The sequence below is a fragment of the Diabrotica undecimpunctata genome, chromosome 8 (assembly GCF_040954645.1).
Source record: "Diabrotica undecimpunctata isolate CICGRU chromosome 8, icDiaUnde3, whole genome shotgun sequence".
Classification (NCBI taxonomy): domain Eukaryota; kingdom Metazoa; phylum Arthropoda; class Insecta; order Coleoptera; family Chrysomelidae; genus Diabrotica; species Diabrotica undecimpunctata.
The window spans coordinates 23136777-23163844 of record NC_092810.1 but is presented as its reverse complement, the minus strand read 5'-3'; the positions used below and the strand labels follow the sequence as shown (position 1 = coordinate 23163844).

Here is a 27068-nt window from a genome sequence, read left to right as displayed (position 1 = left end):
TATTATACATGAATATTTGGGTATGAGAAAGCTGTTTTCCAAATGGGTGCCGCGTTTTCTCACACTAGAGCAAAAACAACAACGAATTTATGAATCTCGGCACTGTTTGGACATGTTGAATCGCAATAAGTCGGAATTTTTACGTCGATATGTCACCATGGATGAAACATGGATCCACCTCTTCACTCTGGAATCAAATCGGCAGTCATGTGAATGAACAGAATCCGAAAAAACCCGTCCAAAGCAACCAAAAACGCGACAAACCGCTGGAAAGGCAATGGCCTCTGTATTTTGGGACCCGCGAGGAATTATTTTGATTGACTATTTTAAACATGGAGAAACAATCAACAGTGACTACTACATTGGTTTATAAGAGCGTTGAAGATCTAAAGCGCAAATAAGAAGCCTCATGTATTAAAGACAAATTGTTTTTTTACCAAAACAATGCGTGCAAGTCGATGAAAACGATAGCAAAAATGCACCAATTTGGCTTTGAATTGCTTCTGCACCCACCGTGTACTCCAGATCTGGCACCCAGCGATTACCATATTTTTCTAATCTAAATAAAATGCTCCGTGGCAAGAGATGAGGAAGTAATAACCGCATCTGAAGCCTATTTGAATTCAAAGATAAATCTTTTACGAAAGTGGCATCGAAAAATTAGAAAAGCCTTGGAATTATTGTTTCGACTGTTAGATGAATAAAGAATAATTTTTACAAAAAAAATGGTGTATTAGTTAGGCCTGGGACTTAGTGACCGACGCATTATGTCCGCCTCGGGTCACTAAGCGAACCACATATGTGTATGTAAGTTTTTTCTTCCAGTTCGATTTTTTTTATCACGGTTTATTCAATTTAGGAGCGTTTCTAAGAGTGTCAACTGTGCTAACGATTTGGCGACATTTTACTCGGTCCATTAGAATTATAATATCTTTTTAACGAAATTTCATTTCGTTTAGTTTTTAATGAAAAAAAATTTATTTTTTTTATGTGTGTATTTCCAGTCCCTCACTGTTGTCAGTTTTTTATTTAAATAATTCCATCACCAGCCAAGCCAAACCTGTATTGTGCAGATAACTATATTATAATTCTCATTAATTCGAATGTGCCATATACTACAAACTTATATAAAATAGAAGCATCGATAACACAAACATAATATTTAGTTTAGTCTACGTCACTTAATTGTTTTCTGTTTAAGAAAATACCAGGCATGTGTATAATGAATCTCGACTTAATCTTAATAACCCTGTTTAATTGTAATCAATTGTGTAATTTATAAATACTTTATAAAGATAAAAACGAATTGTATTATTGTTTAATTTATTTATTGTTATACCGTATTTTAAGTAGAAATATCGATTTTTTAATTAACTTATCTTAATTCAACCCTGTATTGTATTTATTAGTGGGCCAAATAATAATGGAGGATTATAGTTGTCCAATAAAACTGGCGAGCTTTGAATGACGTCATCAGAAAGCAGGATGTTGATTGGTCATGTGAAACCTTTTGTCTGTAAACAAAAAAGGTGAAGTTTCCATCCATCTGTTTTGACGTTTCAAGGCTTTTTATATTATCGGATTAGGTTTTTCTGTGGTTTTTATAGTCGCAAATTAGTAAGGAATTTTTAAAAAATTCCACATAAAGTTTCAAAATGGGTGAACATAGTTTTGAGTCGAATTTTGTATCAATGAAACATTCTGTGCAGTTTTTAGATATTCAGGATCAGTATTATTGTAATGCTGATCTGTTATGTACTTTTAAATTTAATGACTACATCCCACAGGAGGGTGATAGGGTTGCTATTTTTAAGCTAGGATGGAGTTTTGTTAAGGACTATATACTTTTTGAGTGGGCTCCTGTAGATACAAAGTCTGAAGATAATATTTATACTGTAACATTTAACAAACATGTGTTGCCCAAGAAGAATTTTGATGAGATATACCAAATATGTTATCTTAGTGGAGAAAACGAGTTACATGGAGCTAGTTCACCCTTCCAGGTTAGTTTATATGCTAAAATAAGGTATATTTATATTGAATTATCTTACATGATAGTGTCATTAATTTTCTTAGAAACTATTGTAATTTCTAAATATAGTACATGTGATACACTAAAACAATTAACATTCTGGATTTTACTTTTATCAACAGTTAGTAAGTATTGCATATTTCTTTATTTTGAATTCAAATTTAATTGTGTTTATGACTCTAATTAAAAAACATAAGTAAGACATCTTTTAAACAATTTGAGTTTTAATTCTTTAGTCATCTTTACAATATGATAAGATTAAATTATGATGTATCATTATATGGGCATAGTGCTAGTAAAACTGGAAGATGTTAGGAATATTTAGAATTTATGACATACAAAATGTTTCAACATTAACATTTAACATTCCTCTTTCCTAATTGATGTTGACGATCAATAATGCAAATTTCTATATGTCCCCTCTTATGTTATCCAACCATGATTTTTTTTTCCCTTTCTCGAAATAATATTTATATTATATTTTTTCGTAATTGAAGGTGTCAGTGGCAATAGTTTTTCGTAAACTGCTGGAGTGTGAGTGATGGCAAGTTTCTTATGCCACTGTAATGTCCTTGTCACTGGATAGTAAGACATCAGCTGATTTAGGAGATCTATTCCACTATTCTAGAGAAGGTTTATGCTTCCTCTTAATTTCAGAGGGATGGTACCAATCTCTGATTCTCAGTCTTGACCATATAGAGTCCATACCTTACAGTGCGTTGTAAAACTAAACAATGCAAACGTTGCAATAAATCTAGGTATGCTTTAGTCATGTGCTTAAAGAAATACAAATGGAGAATGGAGGAGACAAACTAACATGCAGTTAAGGAGATATGTAGGTAACCAAAAATAACAGAAAGTGAGATAGATGGTTGGTCAACTTGTTACAAATGCCAAAGAAAAGGAATGCAGTAGAAATATTGCAGATGGTAGAAGCAGGGAATAAAAGAAGAGAGCAACAAAGAAAAAGAGGGATAGTAGCAGTTCATATCGAAGTTATGGGAAAACCAGATAGAAGGAAACAAGTGAAGTATAGCATAGTATTTTTTTGAAAACTAGCTTTGTCCTTTGGATAGATTACCTTTGCTTGATTTAACTTATAAATTTTACTTTTTATAATATGTTCTATAAAATAAAAGCATTTTATTTTTTATAAAAAGTGTAGTTAATTATAAAGAAGTCTTATATATAGCATCAATATCTACCAGCGCATTTTAAGGGAGGAGACAAACTAACATGGAGTTAATGGAGATATATAGACGACCAAAAATAGGATGGTTGGCCCACATATTGGCCACACATGTCAAAGAAAAGAAAGGCCTAGGAATATTACTGACAGGAGAAACAGGGAATAAAAGAAGAGAGCAACCAAGAATCAGGACAATTAGCACAGTCCAGAGTGATATGGGTATACCAGACTAGAGGAAACATGTAAAGGGCCAAAAAAATGGAAAAATCTAAAAGAAGATCTATAAATCTAGACGCCAAGAGCCTCCATAACCTATAGCATTATATATATTTTTTCTTTGAAATAACCTTTTGCTCCTTACCTCTTTTCTTTGAATAAAAGCTTTAATTGAGGTAATGGGGATAGATTAGCAACCCAATATAACAGAAATTTGGGCATAGTAAATGAGATGATTAAGATGCAGATGCCAAAGAAAATAAATGGCATAATAATATTACAGACAGGATAAACATGGAAGAAAAGACAACGGCGGTCAAGAAAGACATAGATAGATGCAGTCTATGGGAGCATCGAAGAAATGGAAATGCTAAACTGGAGGGAACACGTAAACAATGAAAAATGTGGAAAAAATTATCCAAGAAGTTCTACTATATTAGCAGAACTATAGCGTTCCACTATTTTTTCTTTTTAAACAATCTTTGGACTATCTATGCTTGTAACTTATAAAGATTTCCCTTTTGTAATATTTTCTATAAAATAAACCCATTTTATCTTTTATAAGAAGTGTAGTTAATCATAAAGAAGTGAAGAGTCTTGAGTTTTTTGTTCAGCTGTGTATTATATAAATGATAAATGTTGTTTTAATATTAATTATAGAATACAAGCGATTATTGTTTTAGTTATCTAGCGAAAAACCAAAACCAATTGAAATATCGACATCAACATTCACTGTTGAAGATAGTTTGTACCAAAGTCTATCTAAACATAAAGTGATATCTACGGTTCACTGTGACCATGAAGACGAAATTAAAAAGCTTAAAGAAGAAAATCAAATATTGAAAGAAGCTCTTAAAGTAGCTTTGGCACATAACGAGTCTCCCCAATCAACTAGTAAAAATTATGACAAGGATATAGCAGATTTAAAACAAATTACAGGTTTGTAGACGTAAATTAACTTATTAGAAAAATAAAGTTTATCTTTATATGTATAAGGATATTTCTATTCAATTACCATATACAGTCGACTCGCGTTAATTCAAACCTAACGTTTCCATCTATGCAGATATTTTCCCCTGGTACTATAACCTTTTGAAATTTGGAATTAAGCAAAGTTACCAGGGTCTGAACTTTGTGCAGTCTGTCTTCTGCTTGACATAAATCATTATTTGCAAAGTGTCACATACGCAACAAAATTTCAAATCTATTTCGAGACATATACCCTGCAGCTTTTGACCAGTATAAATCCGAATTTCTCCAATAATCAGCCAGCTTAGGTTTATGGTCCAGACCCATCCAAATCAGTGCCCCCCAAAAGCAATACATTTCAGTCACGTCTGTGTCTCTCCATTTATGCAGTCTTGAAGATGGACCGATTGTTTCTTCAACGATGTTATTCACAATCACCTGATTTGCGTATATGTTGGTTTGTTCGACAATAATGCTGATAATTTCTTCGTCTACAAAAAGTCTGAAGTAGGCGAATTCTTCTTCATTTTTCATGTTTAGGTCTTCTTTTGTTAATCCTATATTTTCTTCAAAATTAAAATTCCTCATATCGCCAAATACTAATCCCCAACCAGCCCCTGTATTTTCTTCTTTCCCTGAAGACTCTTGATTATCTGACTCATCTCTATCTGAAACAAAAAAAAACAAAATGTAACAGCATGTCAATAGAATATATAAATTTGCATTCAAATGTAGTCGTACATAACATCTTGTGTCATTCGCACATAAACATGACCTTATTGCCCTTGTAATTTTCTACCCTCTTTCGCAAGCTCATTGGGATATAATAAAATAATTACAACATGATATATGTACTTATAACATAAATAACTATTATTTCATTGGCAAATATGTATAAGTATATAAACCATCAGTTATGGCCCTATATTTATTTATTGATCTTTATTCAAACTTACCCTTAGTTATTATCCAAGGTCTTTTAGTTGGTATGTCACTGCTGTTCCGTGAACTCTGTTTTATAGTCAGGACTTCTTCAAACTCATTTTTAAATGGATCATCATTATCAGTACTCATATCTGATATTTCATCCTATAATGCATGAAGCCGGGCCTGTTCCCTCTCATATGATGACATTTTATACACTTATACAAGAAAAACTACCCCTAGTTGAACTAACAAATACAAGCCAACGTCACGCTACCGTTTTAGACAAAATACGACAAGTCTAGACCGTGTATCCGTACTTATACACGCGGCGTAGAATAAAAAAATGCTTTTCCAGGCCACGTGTATATTTTTAGTCCAGGAGTCCAGGAATTTTAACAGAAGGTAGGTAATAGCCTAAGGATCAAAATCTATATCGAACCAAAGTGCGCCAAAGCCTTGGGGGTGGTTGCCACCCCATCTCGGGGGTGTAAAATTTTTTTTACGTTTTAACCACAGGTTTCGATTAAAAAAGTGATTCTAAACAAATAATGTTCTATACATTTTTTTTTTGTAAAACTGATATTTTTCAAGTTATTCGCGATTGAAAGTAACAACTTTTAGACGAAAAAATCGACGTTTTTAATCGATTTTTCGCGAATAACTCGAAAATGGTGCACTTTATCAAAAACATTGTAGAGAACAAATTTGTAGCTTTTAAAAAGACAAATACAATTCATTTTTTAAAATGTTTTTGCGATATAATAGGAACCGAAATACGGCCTATCAATGTTCAGCGGTTTTCTTCAAATGCCAAATTTGAAAGATTCAAAGTCAAATATCGGGAAAATGATGCATTTTTGGAAGAAAACTCATAGAACCTTTTTTAAAGAGCATAAATAGACCTATCATAAAAAAAAGACTCTAGCTCAAAAATTGAGTGAGTTATGATGAAAATAAGGTCAATACCTCATTTTTTTACGAAAAAATCGATGAAAACAACCCCCTAAATACGCCCATAATTAAAATCGATCTTCACCCTTTTGCAATTCTCTTTGTACATGTATTGTTAATACGTCCAAGAAGTTTGACCCATTTAAAATGCTTAGTTTTAGAAAAAGTACAGCTTAAAGCGAGAAACGATTTACAATTTCATAATTTTTACCATTCTTTTTTAAATATCCCCGAAAATACTGAATATATGATAAAAATGTACTAAATTGTAGCTTTTTTAATAACTAAATTTTCCTTTATTTAGATTTGTTGTACAATGAATATTTGGCGAGATATAGCCGTTTAAAGCATCGATTTACGATCAAGCACCATCTTTTTCGAGCCCTTTAAACTCACCCCATTTAAAAACCAAGGGTTCCAAAAAGATTTAATTCACAGATCCTTGTAACTCGTAAAAACCTCTACAAAATCGTTTTTGAAGAAACACTCTATCGTTAAAAATGAAGGAAATACGTTAAAAAAACCAATTAATTTAATGGTGACAACATTACCGTCATCTTCGACAGCTACAATGAGAACAGTACGAAAATAATAGAAAGAAACCGTCGCTCAAAAAAATGTTGTTGTAAAGTTTATCAGATCACACCAAACATGCCTGTTTCTGTGACCCAAGATATATTTTTTTCAAATTATGAAAATAAAAATAAATTTATACAACTACTTATAGCGGAATTCAAGAATCAATCTATTCAATGCCATCAAAGTGAAGGTGAAGCTGACGGGCTAGTCGTTGAATTGGCTATTCAGGATAGGCCAGATTTACAAAAAATCATTGTAGCAGAAGATATAGACATCCTTGTTATCTTAACAGCCAGAGCTAATTTAGAAAAAATGGAGAAGGATATTTATTTTCTCAAACTTGGGAAACAAAATTCTTCTTCTACATTATATTCATCTAAAAGTTTTGAAATAGGGTACCCAGATAGTTCAAAATTAATAGCTTTTTCCCATGCTTTTACTGGCTGTGATACTGTATCTGCTTTTTACAATAAAGTTAAAAAAATTTTTTGATATTCTTCAAAAAAGACCGGACATGAGGGAACATGCCGAAATTTTTTACAGTAGTACTGCTAAGCTTGAAGATATTTTAGATGCTGGCAGATACTGTGCAATAATGTTGTACGGAACTGTTAAAGACACGCAGCTTACCAAATTAAAAAAAATAAAAGATTTGGAAGCTTTTCTCGAGCAGATTGAAAAACTGTGCGGTTAAGCTATCATCCCTTCTGCCCACTGTTGATGCCTTAGATGAGCATTCAAAAAGATGCTATTACCAAATTCAACAGTGGCTTGGCAATGAAAATATCAGAGCAACAGATTGGGGATGGTATTCCAAAGATGGTTTGTTATTACCAGTACGCATGAACAAACAACCTGCACCCGATGAACTTTTGAAAATTATTTTTTTCCAATGCAAAAAAGGATGCGGCGTTTCATGTGGGTGCAGAAAAGTTGGTTTATACTGTAACTCTACTTGTTTTGGGTGCTCAGGTGAAGGGTGCAATAATAGTGCACCAATAATTGAAGAAGATGAGGATGACATAGATCACGATGAAGATGTAATTGATGACGAATAAAATTAATATTATAATTGTTTTACCTATAAATGTAAATATTTTCAACTATTTATGTAAATGTATAAGAATATATGGTGCCTTTTTATGTTGATAAATTTTTTTGTATTTAATTCCACTTTTTTCAATTTATATCTATTAAATTAGTTTATAAAAACTGTAATGTTGTAAGGGGTGATTTACAAAAGTTGAAAAGTTGCAAAATTTTTGGTAAAAAATTGTTTTCACCTATAGCACTCATAACAATTGATTTTGAAGGGTTGAAAATTTATGAAATTGTATTTTAAAGTATAAAAAAATCACTATTTAACTAATCCAAACCAAATTTCACTCATCTTAAGATTTGTAATGTTATTTTCCAACTTTTGAAAATTAGGGGTAGTTTTCACCCCTAAGAACAATCAGGGTTCATCGGGATGACATAAACTATAAAGCAGAGGGTGAGTTGAGCTTAATTCCAAATTTTTATGTAAATCGTTCCAAGGGTTGCTTTTTAAGGGTTGAAATATGATGGAACTCTATTCAAAAGTATAAAATAATCATTATTTAACTAATTCAAACCAAATCTTACCCATATTCAGGTTTAATATGTTATTTTATAATTTTTGACAATTAGGGGTAGTTTTCACCCCTAAAAGCCTTCAGCGCACTTCGGTTCGATATAGATTTTAATCCTTGGGCTATCACCTACCTTCTGTTAAAATTTCAACTCAATCCATGCAGGAAGAAAAAATTGCGAGGTTTTAACTTTTTTCGAGCTTCATTTCCTGAACTATACCCAAATATTTCTGTTACTTAACAGACTGGAAAGAGGGGCTTATTTAACTTTGATACTTTATTTAATTTTAAGGCGGTACTAAGTTAGTTATAATAATAAAAACGATCGATATTGCGCGTGAAAAATACCAAACTCACATCAAAATGTAGTAATTTTTTCACAGATCCGCTGTGGTCTAAACTGATTTTAGCATTTAACAGTCGAAATTTGTTCATGAATTTATAGATTCAGTTCTGACTTTCTATCCTATCAATTCACCATTTCTTGTATTCCTTATTTATGGTCATTATGCTCTTTTTAATTTTTAGGTGAGTTAAAGAGTTGTTTAGAAACGCAACGACAAGAATTCGATGTACTCAAAACGAAAATAACAGATAGCAGAGAGGAGTACAAAAAACTTTATTTAGAGAAATATAAAATCAACAAAAAGTATGAACTTCTAAAGACTAAGATCGAAAGGGAAGCTAAACCTAATAACTTTCGTCTTGAATTTGATATTTCCGACTTAGACTCTATCCCACCCTTTCCTCTTTCGAATGATCTAAATAAATAGTTCGGACATGGAGCTGAAGCTCTGTATATATTTATGTATGATGTAGCATCACTTCACAGTATTTTTATTATTTGAAAATAGGTTTTACCTTGTACAGCTCTTGTGTATTATATGTCTTTATGACGATGGGTATATCTAATTACCTAGATAAGGACAAATGAATTAGTTCAATATGAAACAGGTCAGAAATTACTTTATAGTGCCGAGACGTCACGTCGAACAAATTAGAATATTGTGTGAATTAATCTGAACACGATAATAATTTGAAATGATAATAGAAAGGTTGCTAATGTGAGTCCATAATACTAGTGTATAGGAAAGAAGTCAGTCATCAAAGTATTTTATAATCGGTTCACAATTTGTCGATAGCTCACTACAAGTTTAACCCTAATTAGAGAACTGAAATACAGAGATGATAGGTAATACGATATAATAGTAAATACCAACCTGAAACTGATTGTTTAAGATGTTTTCGACTAACCCACCTTGTATCTGAAGGAATACAATACCTTATAATCCTATTACGAGGGTATTTGAATAGGTTTATATATATTTAGAATATATTTTGAATGGTTATATATAGACCAGTGTCGTAGAGTATATGATTGAAACATTTATTTGAACTAAATAAATATATTTTTTAAATTGTACTTATGTAAATTGTATTTTTTAATAAAACTTATTTATTTTATTCAAAAATAAAAAGTTTCTTGTCATTTGTAAAAGATACATTTATTAATTTAAGGGGAAAGGCGCCAAATGTCGCCTGGCAAAATTTCCAATGTGTTTTAAATGTATCCATTATTTTCGAATCCGAAGAAAACTAATAAATATTTTTGAAAAATTTAAACGCAGAATGAAAGATTACATTATTACTGAGGGCAGAAAGTCCCTGAAAACTTCTACAATGTTTATTTTAATATGTTATGTAACAGGGGTGAAAATAAAAGAGAAAATATAGTATAATTTTTAATTGAAAATATTGCATGCAAAAGAAACTTTTTATTTAATCTAATAAATATTTCATTCTGCCTTTAAATTTTTCAAAAATGCTTTTTAGTTTTCTCCGGATATGAAAAAAAAATGGATACATTTAAAACACATTGAACATTTTGACAGGCGACATTTTGCGCCTTTCCCCTTTAATACCTTACGATTACAACTACTATTACTTACCTTATATAATTACGATTAGAAAACTATTCAAATTCAAAATAAATAGGATCAACTTCGGAATCCGAGTCGTCTTGAGGATTAATAATTAGCGGTTGTGTCTCTACGGTCGCATCAATTATGTTATCAAGATCCCACATTTTTTGTTCTTCTATTACATGTCTTACTGCATCTTTCCAGTTTTGTTCTATAATATGTTGTAAAGACTCGTATAACAATTCACATACAGCTTGTATTTTATTTGACGTATTTTTTCTAGCCACATAACTTTTCATTTGTGTCCAAATGAGTTCAATTGGATTTATTTCGCAGTGGTAGGGTGGAAGTCTAAGGACTGTGATGTTTCGCCTTTCCGCCATTTTGTCAACTACGTATTACTTGAACTTAGATTTGTGTTGCCGGGCAATTTTTAAAAGTTCTGCTTTTACCATTTCATCTTCGTAAGGCAGATACTTATTCCGCAGCTAGTCAAGAATATCCTGTTTCTTCCACGCAGTTGTTGGAAGTCTTTCTACTAGTCGTGAATGATAAGGTGCATTATCTAATACTATAATTGAATTTGGTGGTATGTGTTCCATCATCTGCTCAAAATACTCTTCGAAAACATCAGCTGCCATCTTTTCGTGATAGTCTTTTGTGCTTTTGGAATGAAATTCCAACAAACCATGCTTAACAAATCCTTTTTCACTCCCAATGTGAGAAATTATTAATCTGCCTTTACCAGAAGGTGGGGAGATACCAGTAGACCAACCTTCCATAAAGGCTTGCCTGGAGCTTAATATATTTTTATCTGACCAATTTTTTTTAGAGTATGACCTGAGTTTACCCACGTTTCATCCTGATAGAAGATTGGCCTTCCTTCAGCCCGGAATTTTCGTATGGATCTTAGATAATTTCTTCTCTAACATATTATCTCCTCCCGGTCAATCAAAAGTGATTTTTGGTCTTATTTCTCCCACCGGAAATTTAATTCTTTTAAATCTTGCCACAATTTAGTTCGTCCGATATGAGGCAAATCCGGGTCGTCTCTAACTTCTTGTAAAATTTTGTTTAGGTTTGGTATTTCTTTTTTGAAAAAAATCTATGAATTTTCCTTCGAATACCATTTTTGGCAAATTCATCAATTTCAATAGGCTTTTTATTGGCGAATAGACAGACTTACGCAACAGTACCGGTGTAAAACTTGATGATGTTGATGATGAAGCCATCACAAACAATCCAACAAAACGAGCACGAGCGAAAGGTACGTATATGTTCGTAGGTATATGGAATAAAAAATCACTCACGCACTGCATATAATTCGCAAAAGAAATATTCGAGACGCTAATTACTGCCGTAGACGCGGACACACCGACGAGCCGTAAATTACATGCGATCAAAAACGTACTAAACAAAAAAAATTGTTTTCGTTCGTAATAACTTGGCCCTTTCAAGTAAAGTTTCGAATATAAACTGAACAGACGAAGGCACGTGGCCAAAGCCGGCATCTTTATACCCATTATATTATTAAAATTCTGGGGAATTCCATCCTAATTATCTTGCAACGAATAGTACCTTCGGATATGAATTCCAGGTTTTCTAGTAAAGTGATTAAACGCGAAGATTAGTATTGAAATATCCAAAGAGATGAGGTATTCTTATTTACAAAATTGTTAATGGTTAAATCCTTATTTTTATTAATATAATATAATAACCAACATTAGTCGTGAAAGTTTTAATTGTTTTTTTGCTAAATATATTAGTATTAAAATATTATTAATATTATATATAACAGTATTAAAACATATTATTATTTAATGAATAAACACCTTAGGAACGCCTATGATTTACGACCGTTTTATGAGTTTGAGGCACATTTCGTGCTCTCAACAATTTGTGAACGGAGAATAGTGTCAAAAATTTTACCTAAGATTGTGAGGATTATTGACTTTTTTCCTATACACTTGTAATTTGAAATAAATTTAGATTGGTTTAATTGGAAGTAAGTTTTCACTTTTTATAATTTCCTGGGCGCCTTTTGGTATAAAATCAATAAGTTTTTAACATTTTATGACATTTGCTAGTCTCGAAGCCAATACTGGACTACAGCTTTAATCAGTTTTGTGTTTTGAGAGAGTCGTATTATGTAACACAAGTCGTGAATATATTTTTTCTGTCTAAAAGTTGGATAGTTTAATCTCATCGGCTAATGTTACAGCCGTTAGATAGATTTGGAGAGACACAGGCAGGATTGTTAGACATAAGCTTCATACTTAACACAGTAGTTACCCTCTACAGCGCCTGCTACTTTAAGTAGACACTACGTAACGACCGCTAAAATGTGAAAAATTTATTTTGGCGGTCACACACAGTGGTGTCTGTTTTTATCATTCAAAAGAGATGGCGCTACGTAGCATGACTACTCTGTTAAGTAGAGTTAGTAGATTAACATCCGGTTAGTTTCCTAGTTATTCAAAGTTTGGTATGTTTTTGTCCTTGACATATTTCATCACTACTCTGGATACGTAACAGGGAGTCGATTCAACTATCTTAGTTCATCTTCCAATCGATGATCTAACATTGCTCTTTATTTTTGCAAGTTCATCGTGGCTTCTGTTAGGTACTTTTACGCTAGGCTAGGTTCAATAGGAGTGGGCTATTAACCACCCTTCCACTCGAACTAAGAGGTCTATTGTGGCTGTTAGGTATCTTTACCACAGTACCTACAGGTTTAGGTACCTCTACACGGGATCTGGTACCTTTATGAGAAAAAGGACCCCAAAGCGTATTTAACTGTTTATTTGATATTTAACTGTTTGATAAATATGAGCTGCCGTATTATTTCTTTTCAGTTACTCTTAACAAAACGAGAACGCTGCCCTAGTGCCAAAAAATAGTCTCATCTGAGAACAACACTTTTTCCAAGTCTAGCTATTTTTGCCTAATCGTACAGTTTCTCAATCATGGCAGTAGTCAACATTTTTTTTGTGCGATCCAATCATTTTCCCACCCTGTATGTCGTTTTCTTTCGGTGAAATCACCTCAATTGTCACCGTGTCTTTTGTTTTTGCTTTAAAATCGTGTTTGCAGCTGGTAAACGTACACTATACATCTGGGCAATATTTCTTTAAGTCATTGAATTGTGTTCACACAAAGTAAATATCGATCTTCAAAAATAGACGGCAAATTTAGTTTATTTCAGTAAAAATACAATTAATAAAAAAAACAATACCTTTGCAGCTTGGTATAAGTCATTACTCTCTCACTGTTATAACTTGTCACTACTTTGACATGGACGTGTTGCCAACCACCAAAAAACTAAAATTGTGTAAAATATGTTGTGTTCACATTAATTCGCCCAATATAAACTTTTACGTTAGTTCACCTAAATTATATATACTTCATTCTAGGACTCCAAACTTAACCTAAACTAACCCAATATGCAGGTTTTTGTCACCACTAAACGTTTTGTGCCACACAGAATGTGAATGTCCATAAAACGAAAGCAATGTACCTGCTGCTATTATTTTATTATATGGTGTATGATGGAGTTCTAATCTTACAGACATTAGGAACGTCTTGAATATTATATGTTGTCTCAATATTAATATAATCTAATCATTTGATCAAAGAACGACGATGTGAAAGCAGTTTTTACATGTTTTCCGGATCTTATTGTCTTCAAAATAGTAACTTAAGCCAATATTTATTCACATCGGGCTTAGAAAGTAACTGTTCTTCTTATATTAGGTTTTGGACCTATTTGTGTCTGATATTAAGGCTGTAGTTGTATTCCCGAGTCGTGTGGTACCTGCTGGATTTAAAAATCTTCCTATTTTGGCTTGCCTTAGTAGAAGTATTTTTGTTTATTTCTGCGCTGTTAGTTTTTGTTTCTATCGCGCATGTTATAATTGGCTTTCACAGTATTTATTTACAGTGCACAACAGGCCTTGTAGGTATAGGCAAAAAGTTACATTTAAAAATACTTATGTTATTTGTTTACTAAAGTTCTTGACGGTACTTCTCCACCTTCGTCTGGCTTTTGTTTCTCTCCTCTATTGTAAGTCACCTACTTCCTTTAAGTCACTTTCAACCTTTTCTTCGGCCTTTTTCTACTTCTACTGCCTATGGACCTCCTATGTACTGGCATTCTTTGTATCCATCCCAGCCATCTCATTCTTTGTCATATTTCCATATTTTAGACTTCTTGTACTACTTATATAATTCGTGGTTGGTTCTTCTCCATCCTTACTCAATCTTTATCTCTCCCAGAATGCTTCTCAGTATTTTGCTTTCCCATCTTTCTAGCCTCTCTTCTCAAACTTTATTAAGCCCTTGTAAGTAGTTTAGCTTTTTTCCCTCTCATGCATCCTGTTACATAAGCTCTACATTTGTGATTACTTAAACTCTATCTTAATGTCTATACATTCGTGGAATCACTGGTAGATTGGTAAGATCTTAACTTGAATTTGCATTCTACACAATGGTCTTGCCAGTGTGTCAATAGGCATAAATATTGGAGATTAGAGTCTTGTCCAATAATTTCAAGTAAGTCTACAGTGGCCGGTAAGCATACTAACGACTAGAGAGCATCTTCTACGGTTTAGAAGAAGTTTGGCTGTAAGACTTTTGGATGGCCACTTTATGTGAAGCTTAGCTTGTGTTATACCTCCACCACTAACCCAGGAGTCCTGGAATATCCGCAAAGAAGCACCTTGAGACTACCTCGATCAGTGCTGAAGGGCACTTCAATTCTATCGATTATCTCCTGAGCACATACCAGGATCGCAAAGATGTCTGCGGAGCCGAGAGCCTGGCTGGATTCAAATCTAATCCCGCTACCATCTGCGCCTGCCCGCTCATCAATTCTGGACCCATCTGTGAAACAGGTATGCCCGCTCCAACGGATCAGTGCAGGTCGTCGTTCCATCCGCTTATCCCGTCGCTTTTTACCTACTCAGTCACTATTTATCGTGATTTTGGTCGAGGCCGGAGCAGTGCGAGTCGTGTTATTACGGAGTATGTTATTTTTGGTCACAAAAATTTTTGGTCATGCAAGAAAAATGACAAGGTATACGTTCAAGGAAATTTTATTTTTTAACATCTTATATCAATACATTTCATTCTCCAATTTCTGTAGTGCTTCTTCCCTGGAAGTGCTGTAAAATACTTATCTACAACCGCAATGGCTTCTTGATGGGACGAAAAGCACTAACCAGCGAGGTAGGTATTCGGTTTTGAGTTCATACTTTGTCATTGCTTTTGTGGGCAGATGCATCATTCTGATGGAAAAAGATTTTTTTTCTCTCTAAGTCAGGTTTATTTTTACTTATGCTTGCGTCCAGTTTTATTAGAAGCTGCGTGTAGTATTCTCCAGTTATGGCTTTACATACAGCAAAATTCCGTTTGCACCCCAAAACGCCTCGCGCCGACGCCTTGTTTTTGTCTCCTATTGCCGCATCCTCGACTTCTTTCGAGCCGAAGAACCCACTTCTACGTACTGATAAAACTGCAGTTTTTTTTCGGTTTCGCATGTGAGCAAAAATCTCGCTTGCGCAAAACCTTGACCTGTCATCACCACGCCCTTGTTATACTCAGAGCATCAGCAATTTCACACACCTCGTCGATGTTCCAAAACCTTACTCACAAAACGCTTTTTGAACGTCATTTACGCGGATCGACTTAAACACTTTCACGATTATCGTTCATCGGTCCGTTTCTTCACGATGAAAAGAAAGCGAAGAGTCAACATAAACATGTACAAACTGCAAATGAATTTCGGTCACATTTTAATTTCTTTTAAGAAGTTTTAATGACTGGGACTAACGATTTCTGGCTGAGGCCAAGAACTTGTGGGACCTCTAATAATAAGCGGATATGATTATTGTTTAAAACGTCTGCAAAAGTTGTTTGATGGTATTAAATAAGCGAGCTGAAGATTTATTCAACATTTTGGTAAGCTGTACAAGGGCGAGTGATTTTTACATGTTGACTTCAAATTTTCTTAAAATGTGTGTAGAATTCATTATTTGTTGATATAGGTACTATCGGGGAACCACCAGAGAGAGTTAAAATAAATAACAAATTGTATTTTACGATTTTTGATGAATTTGAATTGACATATATTTACTTTAACAAAATATTTTATCATTATCATAATGGTTTTCAGTGTAATGTATTATACAGGGGAATCCCAATATCAAGTTAATATTACCACTAACAAATGCAAAACTTATTTCGCAATAGAGTATGAGGATACAATTATCGAATATTTGGAAAAAAATTGAATTTGAAAAGTTTGAATGTATTCTTGGAGAATAGTATTATATTCATACTAGTGTACTAGTGATTTTGCATCAATTGCCATCTACAGTCACACAACTTTTCAAAATAATAAGCTTCTTGCATGTATACTAAATAAATATAAACGAACATAAAGCTTTAAATTCTTTTGCTTAATAAATCTTACCTTAAAATTACAGCAAACTTTAAGGACTTTCGCTTCTGAATATCTATTCTGTGCGATTGGTTCTATTTGTTGTAATAGAATGGATGTAATAATAAAATAACAGTCCTTATAAAACGAATATCTTTAGTACTTTCATGGGATAAAATTAGTGGCATCTAAAAAAGAATAAAACATAAATTTAAATACTTTTTCAACTAAATAAATTAAATGATTTATTGGTTAATTTTGAAATAATCTGATATAAAAACAACAGAATACCTTGAAATAAAGAAAAAATAATTTAAAAATTATTTTTAATCTAACAATATAACCTCAAAATATGAACTTTGACAGAAAATATCTTAATACTTTGATACTCTTACCTCACAAATTAACGAACAACAAATAAAACGATCGCAGAGAATGGATATTCAGAAGCGAAAGTCCTTATTTATTCTTTAAAATATTTAAAAAATCAACATTTCCAACTTCTTATGGGAGAAATACATGTAAAGCAGATAAGACCTACCAACCTACATGTTGTTTGGAAAGGTTTTCAAAATCCCCACCCATTGTGACGTCAGAGCTTAGGTAGTCCATCGTCAACTACTCCTATCTAGACGTTTATGCTAAACCTATGCTGATACTTAAATTCTTCAACAACGTGGGGATTGCACCAACCTACGAATAATATTGTACATTATGCACATTAAAAATTTCATTTTTTGTGAATGTAGCTTTGTTGCAAAACAAAATGTATATGACAAAAATCTTTATTTTTATTTTTCTGATTTGGTAACCATCTAGCGAATTCTTCACGAGCAGGAAAATCTCCTTGTAGCAGTGCTTGTACCTTTGTAAATTTAAAAGGATATAAATTTTTGTTGTGTAAAATATTTCCTACGGAAGATTTTTAAATTGTGGGATACATGGCAGATAGTCTTCAAACGCCAGTTTCTGGATTTTTCTCAACGTCCATTAAAATAACATCTTCATGTGCTGTTGTTTCATCAGCACGTCCCCTCTTTTATTATTTTTTGGGACCACTAAACCTGTTTCTCATAATCGTGGGAGATCTATGAAAAAAACTAATTAGAAATATTGTATTTAAATGATTTTAATAACAAAAAATTTAATCGAAATTAGTAACTATTTAGTATAATGTATAATAATCAATTTATTAAACTAAGCGCCTTAACCATCAACACATAGTCTAATGTTTACCATTAATTTACCTATAATGAGTTTATTTTTATTTGTCAAAAAAAATCTGAAAAAGAAATTGTTGAAAAATTATATTTAAATGATTTTCAAAAATGACTTAAGTAGACTTTACACTACATGATTTTATCATATGACAATATCATATGAGATTTGTTATGATTCCTCGTTTCTATGATGTTTTAAAAAATCGTGTTTACATTAAGTTATGACTTATGATATGAGTGACAATGAGTGAAGTTTTATTGATTTTTCTTTTTGTTTATGGTCATAGAGGTATTAGACACAGTATAGGTATCAACTATTAGATTTTGAAACCATTATAATGGAAAATAAATATTTGATTGCATTGGCTTCCCGACTTTTAATAATAATACGCCTGCAACAACTGCGTACAGCGTACAGCAGTAAGAAGAAAAAGATCAGACGTCTTTGGGCTCGCAGGTGGCTCTTACGAAGAAATCGTGGACAGGGTATATCAAATTTAGTGTTGATATTATACCAAATTAAAAATAATTAATAAACTAATCTAAAATTATGACTAAGAAGACTATAAAACACTAAACTAAGAATAAAATAAAATAAATATAAAAGAAAAAATCGGTTGCCTGTAAAGTCGGTTTTACGGGCGAAGATTTTACGTGACAACGTCTTTTTCTCGGTAGAATATTTATTGATATGAATATTATTAAATTGCACAATAGGAACAAGGAATTGAATGAAAATAAGAATTGCACAAATTTTAACTATAGAAATATATTTTGTTTACTAAAACATTGTACATGTAAACTTAAACTTAACTAATTTCTATTTGAGTGATTTTGTTGAGGATAGGACGATGATAGGAGAAATATGAAATGAAAGGAAGTGTTTCTGCTGTAATGTGTCTTGAACGCCAAGAACGCTCGAGAAAGACAGAGACTAGAGACACAAGCACGGAAGCACGCACCGATTCAACGCGCCTAATTCTCTAGTGCTGCGCGCGCAGCGGACCGATCATGTTTGAGTGGGAGAGAGACGCAAGGCATTCGCCGGTCCGGCGGGCCTCTCTCTCGTTCGGTGACTCACTGTAACAGACGTGAGCGGGCGTTACACTTTTTCATGAATGACTCCGAGCCACAACCTAATTTAAGACGTTGTCACGTCAAAATACGACACAATTTCAATATCAATGCAACAAACAAAAAATAAATAAAAAATGTTGGCGTTACCCCTATTATTACCGAAAATCATATGATTTTATCATGCGGAATAGGTACCGTCCTATTCTCCTGTGACAAGCTATGACGAGCTGCATGGCAGTGCTTATGACAAATCACACAGTGTAAACATGTAAATTTCACTTCATGACCAAATCACATGATAAATCATGTAGTGTAAAGTGTGTATTACCTGAAAAGTGATAATGATTCGCTTTTCGAACTTCTGCGGCCACAAACTAAGACACTTTTACACAGGCCATACAAAAATTAAAAAAAAAAAATTTCACATAAAATATGCAAAAACACAAACAATGACAGACGAAACGTCAATTTCGTGCAACTTCGTATCAAAACAGTAAGCAACAACAAAGGGTATCATGTTTGTGACACTTTATACACCAGTTCAGTGGCCGAGTACATTATATTATAAGTCATTGATCAGCACGTACACGTATCAGTTAATTTTAATAATTTGAAATAAGTTTCTAGTAACAATAACAAATATTCGATAATTTTGTCCTCAAGTATATTTTAGAACGGTTTACAAGTTTACATTAACGTGTCGTATATTTTATGGTAAAACTTATTCCTCAACAATAGACAATATATTTGAGAATAGAATCCTCTCCTTTTCTATCATTGTAGATATGATAAAAGCAATCGTCTTAAAAGTTATACTTTCGTTGTAGTGATCTCTGATCTCGATTTTGTATAGGTAGTTAGTAATATTTTTGTATCACCAGGATCAGAATATAAAATTTTGTAGATAGAAGTTTTCCATTTATTTATTTTTTAGTTGTATATATTTCTGAATAAAATATGTGTATTACTTTGGTAAAATATTTTCTTACTTCCCCATTCATTCTCCCGACAAAATAAGTAATTTTATATTGGATCGAAATCAAAATAAAAAATAGACCCTTAAGTTTTGTACCGTTTGAGGATAAGGTAGGCATCAGACTGCCCGACCGGCCACGACCAACCGTCCGACGGCGAACAACCAACTTTTCTATTCTTATTTTTAAACTCGCATTACTCGTTCGTGTTCCATCAACCGACCGTCAAAACGTCAGGAGGGTGCAGGAACATAACCACATTATAGTTTTTAAGTTTGTTTTACCGGGTTTTTTTTTGTAGAAAATTGAATTATGGATAAAATTAGCAGCGATAATTCCTGATAAATTGTTTGATGTGGAGACGTCTTCGTAGGCGTAGGATAGTTTGGGTGCGTGACATTTTTTTAAAAAGACACCATCAAGGAGAATTCTTTGTGTTACATCCCATTCTATTACATTTCAAAATTATCGCATGTGCAAGCCCAAATTTTATAGGTTAATTACAAATTTTGAAATGTCAATGGTCAATGTCATTGCTCAGAACAGTATAAATGAATTCGAATTGTTCCATATTCATCAACCATACGATCAAAAATTCCAATAAGTCCGAATTTCAAAACTGAACGATCGCGATCGGTCGCTGTAAGTGATGGACGGTCCACCAGTCTGACTCTGCGCATACATTTTCATACTCTCATAATGTTAATCGATCGTGGACGGTCGATCTGGCCGAGCAGTCTGATTTCTCTCTAAGTGTAACAAATACAGAGAAACAAAAAGTGATAAAACGAAATAAAAACTTTCGATTCCGAGAAAAAAACACATGTAATTGTAAACTATAATACTATATATTATAAATATACCATCTAACGTCAAGCTGAGGTGACTGAATGGAAGGATATAGAATTGAAATCGATTGGCTTCTGTACTTACATACTGTACTCTTCATATTCGAATCCTCTTTATTGTGCCATCCTATTTGTTTTGCATATAAAACAAGCAAGCCAATATTACAAACATTACATAATGCACCAGAAAACGATAAAATTGAATTATATGAACAACCGAATATGAAATGTTACCCAGAAATGACAGTGTAACAATTCCTGGCATCACTGCCACCTGATGACGTAGGATGGTATGACCGGGATTCTAATTGAGATTTCGACTCAAAACATGTCGAAATTAATATGGCGACGTCGAAATCCGACTTTGCGAACCTTGTGGATTTCAGCTGAACTAACCAAACGACGTCAATAATTTTCGATTTATCGAAATTAATTTCAACTTCAAGAAAGTGGTTGAAATTTCATTTCGAGTCGAAATTAATCTGACATGACTGGCTGGACTGGGAGAAGTGAACTTAGGTTCAGTTTAGGTAGGCGATGTTGTGTTTTGATTCTTGCAAGGAAAACTGAGGCAAAAAGTAATATGGCTGTGTTTTACGGACATTTGCTAGTTTTGGAGGAATTAGAGAGGATAGATATCCACAACGGAGGATAAGAAGAATGTTACGGGATACTCAAAATTCTTTTTCACTAAGTAATGCTCAATTTAGGCAGCAATTCCGGCTTAACAAGCTGCAAATTATTTAATAAGGGTATTAGAACCATATTTGGAAGGTGTTTATGCCTCTAGGATACCCAAAATGTTTAGGGTTAGTATTACTAAGCTGCAGTAAATTTAAAAATATATTAGAATATAACCACTAAGTCAAATCTTAATGGTTATAACTTAAGGATCTCCCATATCGCCTTTTTTTTTCTTGCCATCTTTTCTTTCAATTCAAAATATAATTGAGAATGGCCACTATTTATGTTTTAACAACTCAAACAAGAAAAAAAAAAGACGTTCACGTAACGTAAACAAAACAAACATTCAACAAGCGTAGTGCACCCAATAAACAACAGGGCCAACCCAAATTTTCAGCAGTGTCAAAATGATAAAGTAAATATCCCCAGTTTTAACTACAATCGAAATGAATGAGAATCGCTAATGAAATAGAATCAGGACCCGGGATGCTGTTAATTGATATTCAGCCATTATATTGCAAGCTATGGACATAACGTTTTGTTGTAACCCATTTTTAAGACGTTATTGTTCTTTTCGGTAATTATACCGCTCACAGTGACGTGCATTTTATTTATTTCAACCTATAGTTGCTATTAGTTGTATTTACAGTGTAGTTAAAGTACCAGATACGAAGAAACACGGAAATAACCTTATGCCTGTCCTGTATCTTACCCCCTGTAACCTACCACCCCTTGTAATAGTACTAATGATGGTTGACTTCAATGCCAAGTAGCGAAAAAAACCAAAATAATGAAGTTATAGGGAAAGAAACTATTATGGTGAGACAAACAAAAATTTAAGAAAGTTATGCCACCTAGCAACAATAACAAATACTTACATTATAAGCACAGCAGAGAACATAATATAGCTGATACCTAACACAATAGGTGGCAGTCAGATATACTAATTTCCAAAAAATGGAAAACAATATAAAAAAGAGTGTTTTTTTTAGATGTATAAAACTTTGAAATGGAATAAAACAAAGATGATTTTTCTAAATCGACATGAAATTGACTTTATTCGAAAGATAATCTTTTGGCATTATAATTTAAATATATGATCTATGGCATATGGTCGTCATGGCTGGCTCTGACGTAGTCTAATCTGGAGGTCCAATTTTCGATCACTTTTTCCAATATTTGTCGCAGTATATCGGTAATCACGTGGCTAATGTTGTCCTCCAAGTGGTCAATAATTTCATGCTTATCGATGTAGACTAGCACCTTCACATATCCCTACATAAAATAGTCTAGCAGTGTTAAATCGGACGATTTTGAGGCCAATTCACAGTCCGAAACGTGAAACTATCCGGTTACCAAACGTTTCCTTCAATAAATCAATTGTGGCACGAGCTATGTGACATGTTGCGCCGTCGTACTGAAACGACAGCTTCTGCACATCATGGTTGTTCAATTGGGAAATGAAAAAGGCAGTAATCATGGCTCTATAGCGGCCACCATTGACTGTAACGTTCTGGCCAACATTGTTTTTGAAGAAGTACGGTCCAATGATTTCACCAGACCATAAAGCACGCCAAACAGAGTTTTTCTTGATATAATGGTTTCTCGACATACATTTGAGGATTATATTAACTCTAAATAGGGCAGTTTTGTTTGTTGACGTAGCCATTCATCCAAAAGTGAGCTGCATCGCTAAACAAAATTCGCTTATGAAAATCAGAATCAACGGCAATCTCGTTTTGGATCCACTCATCGAATCTACGCCATGCTAGTTGATGATGTACCTTCAATTCTTGCGTGATTGAATGAGTTGGATTATGTAAGCATGCAAAGCAAAATCTTCCATAAAGTTGTAACGATATATTTTGCCTACCATAGGGTAAGATTTTGGGGGTAGAAGATTGGGGAATAGAAACTATGGAGGTGGAGATAGGGTAAGCAAAATAAACGCTACTTGTGCGAACGGCACTCAGGATTTGTTAGGAGAGCTGGGGTCGTGGATAAGTAAAAAATATCAAGGGGTTTGGATTGGGGCAACTACAAAAAAATGAAACAAAGGGTCATAAATCTCTTGGGACAAACAAAGCAAAAACAAACTGGAAACACCTCTAGTAATTTATAAAGAGCGCCACTTCAAGGTGCCTAATTATAACTATTACAACAACTAGGAAAATAATTATCAGAAATGCAAAACATAAAGTTAAAAAAGAATAAATAAAATGTTAAGAAAACAAAATTTAACATTTATTTTTGTGTCACCACAAACAGTTACAAAATAGACAATATAATAACAATAGCTGCAAAATACAAAAATACAAAAAAAACTTACATGTGTCATCTGTTTACAAATTCCAGGAGTTGGAGATACTACAAAAACTTACAAAATTTACATGTAAGTTAACCTTTCTTTTAAAGAAAACAAAACAAATCAATTTTAAAAATGCTAAAACGGGCAGTCATAAATTAACATTCAATTTAAAACAAAACTGAACAAATACAATGACAGCTAAAAACAAACCATAAAATTTACTACTTTAAATATTACTATTTTTAAATTTTAATGAAAGCAATTATTGTTAAAAAAAAGTATATCTTTACTTTAAAATTTAAACACAAATAAGAGTTACCTGGATTTCACAAAAATTACACTTTAAATTCCTGAGGCCAGAAATTGGAGTTAGACTCTCTGGACACGAACAAAAGGGACTGGATCTTACACTGTGAATTTGATCGACCATTTGAGGCCGAAGCCGGCACTGGACACACAACTTATTACCAAAGAATATAGACTTATTACAAATCAGGAACAGGTAAAATTAGACGGCATACACATTATTAACTGCTACTAAAAATTGTTTTACATAACGTAAAACGAAGATTTCCCTGAAAAGGGACAAAAACAGGAAACTACAAATTCGACGAGAATTTGGACATAACGCTGGAAACCATATCACTCTTGACTTGACCGCAGCTCCAGCGAGAGTGACGAAATTATCTCCAAAAATCGATCGCATAAGCTAGAATAAGCAAAACGCTGAAATAAACAAAACACAACGAAAACTAAGACGTAGATTATTAATTTGAAAACGCAATATGGGGCGGTTTGAACAAAGAAATATCGAAGAATTTGCGCCTGTGACATAAACAAACAATAAAATGATTTATTATCGACGGCGGCGACGTAAAAAGAACGAAAGATTATTTGGGTTTTAAATTGAAAGATACGAACTAAGAAACATTAAAAAAAATCTTCGTTATTATAATGCATACATAAGGGGATTTCAATTTAATACATATACGAGGAGATTTCAAGAAATTTACAAATGCTACAAAGTGGATGGACACATATCCAACTGCTCTGCACGATGGTCAGCTCTTCCTGTATGCTACGCTCTACAGCAGCAACAAGTTCTGTACGACATGGCTGTGGATGTATATTATCCTTTAGAGTAAACGTGGCTCAAAAACGTTCTATGATTAATCGAATTACTTGCTCTGATGGGCTATTATGTTGACCATAAAATGGACGTAGTGCGCGATACGTATTTCGAACAGAACTACAATTTTCAAAATAAATTTGTTCAATTTAAAAGCCTTGTTTGGGCGTCAAATCTAGTCATGGTGACTAAACCAAACTTAACATAATTCACTTGACAGCTGTCAAAATGGCCGACAGTTAAAAAGTGTTACCAACTTACATTTCTATACCTCTAAAAAACACCCTTTATTACATTGTATATATTCCGAATGAATTTACTATATTTGTGTTCAAGATTCTAGCTACGATAACAATAATTTTAAATCCAGAGCAGAAGTCATTTCCATTGTTGGATTATTTATTTTAACTATTTTTTAATCTAACTAAAATACCTATATAACTTATTACGTTAGGAATGTCCTACGATTAATTTTCGCAAGAGACTCCTGGTTCGAAAAAATACAAAATTTAATTTCTATTACAAAAAATTACTTTTGTATTAAAATACACAAATGTGACTTGAAAGTTTTATTTAATTCAGTTTCTTTCGGTGGTACAAATTCGACTCAACTAACCCTAACTATGCAATTGTATATTTCTTATAATATGATATTCGATACTCCTACATTCTCAGACGAAAAAGTCATTAAATTTTAATTGCCTTCACCAGCCCTCAGCCCGAGAGACGATACGCTGATTATGTGATTTTTAAAATAAACGTTAAGTATTTACTCGACATTCTCCCACCTTGAGAAATTTGACATAATTTCTCAAAAAAATGCAACGAGTTACGAAAATGTCATGAAAATATCACTTAAATCTTAAAGGAGTTTTCACCACCCGGCCACAACGCGTATATCTTTCACTTAAGTCGGGTGCTCTGCTTTTTATCACTCCCGCACTTTTTTCACTTGGTTCTTCCTCAAACTGGAGTCGACCAACGTTCTCTTGAGGTAACCTCTCTGAAACCGTCTGATTGCCACAGGGTAGAGTATTGCATTGGACATATGACCAACCTTACCTGGTCATCCCTACCAGGTATAAGTTCAATAACTTTTCCTAAAGGCCACTGAAGACGCTTGATGTTGTCATTGCCGACTAAAACGACATCCCCGATAGACACTTTAGATACCTTCGGCTTCTTCGTTCCTGATTTGAGTTGAGCCAGGATATTCAGCATGAAATCTTTTTCGCAAATGATTTCTTAACTCTTGTAAACGCCGTATTTTATTCTCAGCCGGAGAGACGATACGCTGATTATGTGATTTTTAAAATAAACATTAAGTATTTACTCGACATAACTAGAAGAGAAATTGTTTTTACTAACAATGGATATTTTTTTTATTTGGAAATTAATTATCATCATCATTCTGGCTTTACAACCCTACGTGGGTCCTAGCCTCCTTAAGAATTTCTCTCCAGTCGTCCCTATCCTTCGCCTTACTCCGCCAAGCACGTATTCCCATATTCCTCATGTCTTCATCGATGTTATCAAGGAACCTTGTTCTAGGTCTTCCCCTTCTTCTCTGAAGAACAGGTCTATCAAGGAGCGTTTTTCTAGCTGGGTCATTTTGTTTCATCCGCATTACATGCCCTATCCACGTCAGATGTCCTATCTTAATATGTTTTACGATATCAGGTTTCTGGTATATTCTATACAGTTCGAAGTTGTATCGTCTTCTCCACACTCCATTGTCTTTCACTGCTCCTCAAATTCACCTTAGTACTTTTCTTTCGAAACATCCTAACATGTTTTCATTATTTTTTGTTAGAGTCCAGGTCCCAGATCTCAACCATATGTTAGGACTGGTCGTATTATTGTTTAGTAGAGTTTTATTTTTGTATTTCTCGATTTTCAGTGTTAAGGAGCGCCCCCAGGTAAACAAATTCGTTCATTGCTTCGATGATGTCGTTTTGTATAACAAGTGGTTGTAGTATTTGTGGTTGCGT

The 27068-nt window shown here is 33.4% G+C and overlaps 1 protein-coding gene across 2 annotated transcripts in view; it reads left to right on the top strand.

Moving 5' to 3' along the window:
• The first annotated feature begins 1512 nt into the window (after positions 1 to 1512).
• The window catches only part of LOC140447272 (calcium-binding and coiled-coil domain-containing protein 2-like), a 35008-nt gene continuing 9452 nt past the window's right edge, over positions 1513 to 27068 (top strand). Inside the window, exons 1-3 of one of the 2 annotated variants that reach the window (XM_072539834.1) lie at positions 1519 to 2003; positions 4121 to 4376; positions 9005 to 16773. In XM_072539834.1, the coding sequence (XP_072395935.1) occupies positions 1656 to 2003; positions 4121 to 4376; positions 9005 to 9249 (849 nt within the window). In that variant the 5' untranslated portion in view covers positions 1519 to 1655 and the 3' untranslated portion in view covers positions 9250 to 16773. Of the gene's footprint in view, positions 2004 to 4120; positions 4377 to 9004; positions 16774 to 27068 lie in introns of those variants that run through there. The other variant, XM_072539835.1, reaches the window with a different exon arrangement.